The sequence below is a fragment of the Pteropus vampyrus genome, unplaced genomic scaffold, assembly GCF_000151845.1.
Source record: "Pteropus vampyrus isolate Shadow unplaced genomic scaffold, Pvam_2.0 Scaffold124, whole genome shotgun sequence".
NCBI lineage: Eukaryota > Metazoa > Chordata > Mammalia > Chiroptera > Pteropodidae > Pteropus > Pteropus vampyrus.
The window spans coordinates 538,021-543,238 of record NW_011888905.1 but is presented as its reverse complement, the minus strand read 5'-3'; the positions used below and the strand labels follow the sequence as shown (position 1 = coordinate 543,238).

Genomic DNA, 5,218 nt, shown 5'->3' with positions numbered 1-5,218 from the left:
ATTGTATTTGAGACAGTCTCTGAGCCGTTATGCGGCCTGGAGGTGTCTTGGCTTTAATTGCAATACTGCTGTGGTCGCCTCCCAGGAGACATCTATTTCACAACTCTATTAATCCACCTTCCATGTGTCCTAAGCCTCTAAGCGCTCATCAAACCACACTTTCCCTGCCTCTGCTTCTTTCTGATGGAGACTGGAATTCAAAGGAGCTAAAGGATTTCAAGAGAAGGGCCCTCTGGTGAGCCAGGCTGCCCTTGAGAAGGCTGCTGGTGCTGCCAAGGGCTGGTGGGGGCGCCTCTTCCCCGACCCTGGATCTCGAAACCAAAATCTCCCGGGGTTCCTGTGGCACTTATTCCTGTGGGCTGCACCCTGTGCTCTTTGCTCACAGATAAAATGAGATTCCTTTTAATTTCTCAGAATTGGTTACTGATGGCAATAGCCCATCTGAATCCATTTGCATTTTTCTTGCATCCCAGAAATCCAAGCTCCATTTCCTGGGTTTTTGACCGTTTGGGGATGCCACTGTAAAGGCAGGGAGGGTGGCCTCCATCTCTAGTGACAAAAGTTTTGAATTTCCCGCCCTTCCCCACTGGCGCCACCTCGTGGTTGACTGGGGTGGGTGGAGAGAAGGGGAAGTGGAAAGGTGCTTGTATTTTTCTGCAAACCTTTTTTTAAAGGAATCTGGGACTGTAAACATAATCCCCAAGACACTGAAAGGACCTTTGGTTTAGGAAGGGGAGCTAATGGGGCCGGTCTAGATTTGAGGTTGGGGGATGCGGAGGGAGTCAGCTATTGACTGCTTATTACAACAGCAAAAAAATATTTTTCCCTTTAGTTTATGAGCACTTTTTGTACGTGACATACAACAGTGTCTTTGGGTGACGAAATAAAATTTAAAGTTGAATTTATCAAAAAAGACCCATGTTAAAAAGAAAATTTATTTTTCCCTACATCCCACACATATCAGCCCACCACTGTATGAGAAACAGTTTGTACCGCATCATATGCAAAATACAGTTGTGGAAAAGATGTTTTCCTTAAAAGTTAATAATTTATGTTTCTCAGATTGCAAAAAGACATCCTCCACCTCCTACCCCCTCCCCCCAAAACTCTGTAAACTCAGGTTACAGTGTAAGAATCACTATCCATTGTGTTCTTTCCCTGAAGGGTAAGATCTGAATAGTAATATTATTTCTTCCACCTTTCGAAACGATCTCCTGAATACAGATTATTTTCTCCCCATCTTGTGCTGTGTAACTTTGCCAGACTCCTTGCTTTCTACCTTCCTTTCCCCCTCTCTCTCATTCCTTCCTAATATTGGATATTTTACTCAAAACTATACCTTTGACAACCTCAAACCAAAAACCAGTCCTCCCAATCTCTAAGCTCGATTTTTTTGCCATCTGTTCTGACACTTGGATGATCTTTAACAAGTGAATGAGAAATTAAGGGAAAAAATCAGGTGCCTAGACTCCATGGTAGACCCGGATCACTAGTGGGGAGTAGTGAGAAGCTAGGGAAAAAAAATGCATAAATTTCCCTAGTTGATTCTGACCAGGCACCAACTTTGGACACAGCAGGGCCAGTGGGCAAGCCCGTGAACTTAAGAGAAATAGTAGAGCTGTTGCTGAACTCAAGGGGCTCACCGCTTGGGGTTTTCATTCCAGAGGGAGATGTGGTTGTTCTTAGGTAGTTTCATTTACTTGCAACAAGTGAAGGAGACGAGATTCACATTCAAACTCTGTCTCCGGGAGTCCAGGCTTAGCCATCGGTTAATTACATGCTGATTTCCTCTTAGCTGTCTGCTAAACTTACCCTGTTGAGTTCCAGGTCAAACTCATCCAGGTTACAGCTGAGTCTGCAAAATATTGTTACGTTTTAACATTTAGCAGAAAGAGCATTTAGCAAGAACCACCCAGACCTTGGAACCCTCGTCCTAACTAAAAGAAGGATTTACACACACTCTTCCCTAACAAACACCTACCTTTTTTTTTTTTTTCAGAGCCGCAGTCTCTGACTTACAAAGCAGAGAAAATAACTTGGAATACATCCCCAATTCTTCATCTTGAAATTTTTCTTGTCTTCCTATCCAATAAAGATGACCTGAAGACAGAAACAGTGAATTTGCAAAGAACTGGATTTGCAAAGGGAGGGAAAGAGGGCACTGCCATGGGTGCCCAGAACCAGATGTAGGGGGCTTGGGAGAACTGTAATTTGGAGGGTGGTCAACTGAGAATTCTGAAAAGAGATGAAAAGTCCACAAAGAAACAGGTGCTGGGAGGTCCAGAGACTGCTCATGACGGGGAAGAAGAAGGCACACTTGGAACACAGGAACATGCTGGCCCCTGCTTCTTGGCAGGCAACAGGACCTGGACCTCTCAATTCTGTCTTCAGCATCTCAGCAACAGTCAACGTGTTTTTCTTGGCTTTTTATTTTTTCATTAAATAATGCATACATCGAAATAAGTTTTTTGAACTTCCTTGAAAAATAAAACCTGCTCATTATTTAAAAGCAACCTCTGAAATGATTTAAAATAAATAAGAATCATTTGCAACTTCATCGTCCAGGACATTTTGGCCACCAGTCTTCCAGAAATTTCCTTTGTGCAGGTCTACACAGACAGATATAAAAGTATCATGTCAGGAAGATCATAATTTTGTTATTCTTTTAAATTAAGGATGGTTATTCCTGACCATCCTTTTTAACACTGCACCCCATTGTAGGGAAGTAGGTAACTGCCCTTTATCAATTGACCTTCACTTTTAAAAAATAATTAAAACAACAACAACAACAATGTTTCTTAGCCCATTTGGGCAACTATAGCAAAAATACCATATGCTAGGTGATTTAAACAAACAAACAAAAACACCACATACGTATTTCAATGTTGTAAACACAGGGGTTTAGTGGGATGTGGAGGACGATGGAGGAGTTTTCTGAAATAACTAGAATCCTGTGTGGTGTAGCCAAGAGAGAAAAATAGGGCAAGAGGGTCGGGAACGGCGTTGGGAAGTGAATGACAAGGCTTTTCCAGCCGGAGGGCAGAGTCCTTCCTCTGGTTCACTCGGTGTCACCACTGACAGGGTAAACAACCAGCCTGGGTCTCTTGGTGTCGCAGTCTCTAAAATGAGAGCGCTCATTCTATAAACCTTCGAGGTGGTCCCTAAAGGCCCCGTACAGGAAACATGACCGAAGCAGAAGGTCAGCTTGCAGCTTCCCATTCCTCCTGATAGGTTTCGTTGTGCAGATCGTTTTTTAACATAGGGCTCCACAAAGAGTTAATTCATCTTTCCCTCCTTTTATCCAGCAATGAAGATCTACCTCTTAAATATTATCTATTTGGAAATGGCTCTGCGCTTCTTTCTTTCCAAAATCAGAAGTCGCAATCCTGGAAAAAGACCACGAGCCAAAACTCAAGACAATGAGGACAATCGCTCAGGCTTCTGCTTGCGTTTAAGAACAGTATTTAAAAGAAATCAAATTGATTCGATTATTAGCATGAAAGTTTCCTCAGACTGGATTAAATAGGAGGGGAAAAAAAAAAAAGCTTTGCCCTCTATGCAAACGAGGATGTACGTTCTATTTTTCCATTGGTTACTTGACTCGAGTCAAGTAACCAATGAGAAAACTGCATACAGCCTACCTCCATTTAGTATAAATACGTCCCTTGCTCTGCGCTTTGGCTCCATTCTGCTCATTTTTTCTCGAGAAAGGCTTGTTTCCTTCTCAAGTAGTCATGTCCGGACGCGGGAAGCAGGGCGGCAAGGCGCGCGCCAAGGCCAAGACGCGCTCGTCGCGGGCCGGGCTGCAGTTCCCCGTGGGCCGCGTGCACCGCCTGCTGCGCAAGGGCAACTACGCCGAGCGGGTGGGCGCCGGCGCGCCCGTGTACCTGGCGGCCGTGCTGGAGTACCTGACGGCCGAGATCCTGGAGCTGGCGGGCAACGCGGCGCGCGACAACAAGAAGACGCGCATCATCCCGCGCCACCTGCAGCTGGCCATCCGCAACGACGAGGAGCTCAACAAGCTGCTGGGCAAGGTGACGATCGCGCAGGGCGGCGTGCTGCCCAACATCCAGGCCGTGCTGCTGCCCAAGAAGACCGAGAGCCACCACAAGGCCAAGGGCAAGTAGGCGCCTGCCTCTGTCTGCAGCAGCTCGAGCAGGCCGAATTCAAACCAAAGGCTCTTTTCAGAGCCACCCACGTTTTCACTAAAAGGGCTGCGTGTTCCTAATTTAAGTCTCTGGTTGCAAACTGCCTTTACCCCATTTGGTCGGTAGGTGTCAGCACTTCACTGCATAACGCGAAACTGCCCCTCCATTTGAAAGTTACAGCAAAGATGAAAATTGCCATCGGCCACGTGAAATGGATACAGACACTTTCACAGGTAATTAGGGCAATCAGTGCAGCTGGCCTCAGGGTTAATGTGAGGAAAGGTAGATATTTAGATGCAAATTGAGTTAGTGCCCCACAAAGCAATAAAACCACCCTCCAGGCTGTGCGGTGTTGAGAGAATTTGTTTTGTATTTTAAGTGGACTCACCACCTGCAATCTGCCCGTCTCCCAGTCTGCGGGGCCCTCACCCCTGGTAATAAGCAGGAACGCATCACTGCTTGTCCCCGGTCGTGTCCTTCAGGCCGAGCCTAACGGGCTTCAGCAGGACTTCGAAGAGGCACGGTGATCTTGTACCATTTACAAGTCGGGGTTTTTGACCCCATTTCACAGAAACCCAGTAAAATTGTGAAACCCAGTGGGAGGGCTTTGCCATGAGGACGCTGTAGTGAGTGAAACTACGTGTTCATGCAGTTCCAACATTAAGTGAAATTACATCAGAGTTTTGGTGCATTTAGAAAATCTGGAAAAACAGATTTTAAAAAATCTAAGCTTAGAGAAGTGAAGCAATTGACTTGAACTTAGGCTTCCCAAACTTTAATGAAGCTAAAAAAAAAAAAAAAATCTCTCTGCCAATCACGTCTTGCGCGCGCCTTTTCAAATCGATCAAAAGAAAACCAGTTTCGAATGCCCAAAATTAAAAATTTATCCAGCAATTAAGATCTATCGCTGCAGTTAAGGTAGACCCCTGCAGTAACTGATGTTCTATTCTGCCCAGAAACGGCCTGAGTCGGTAGAGGCCAGAGAGGGTTGAAACAGCGGCGGTTGAGGGGGCGGGTGGGAGGAAGAAGCCGACTTCGGTCTGAAGGCCCGGAGGTCACGCGACCGGAAA

At 45.7% G+C, this 5,218-nt stretch overlaps 1 protein-coding gene across 1 annotated transcript; it reads left to right on the top strand.

Annotated features, from left to right (window-relative positions):
• Positions 1 to 3,683: 3,683 nt before the first annotated feature.
• On the top strand, positions 3,684 to 4,197 carry LOC105296328 (histone H2A type 1). Its single transcript, XM_011366358.2, has one exon. The coding sequence runs from the start codon at positions 3,735 to 3,737 to the stop codon at positions 4,125 to 4,127; it is 393 nt and encodes a 130-aa protein (XP_011364660.1). The 5' UTR covers positions 3,684 to 3,734; the 3' UTR covers positions 4,128 to 4,197.
• Positions 4,198 to 5,218: the final 1,021 nt, after the last annotated feature.

Bases quoted from the DNA above. Each gene is read 5' to 3' on its own strand.
- LOC105296328 (XM_011366358.2), top strand. From the start codon at position 3,735: ATGTCCGGACGCGGGAAGCAGGGCGGCAAGGCGCGCGCCAAGGCCAAG.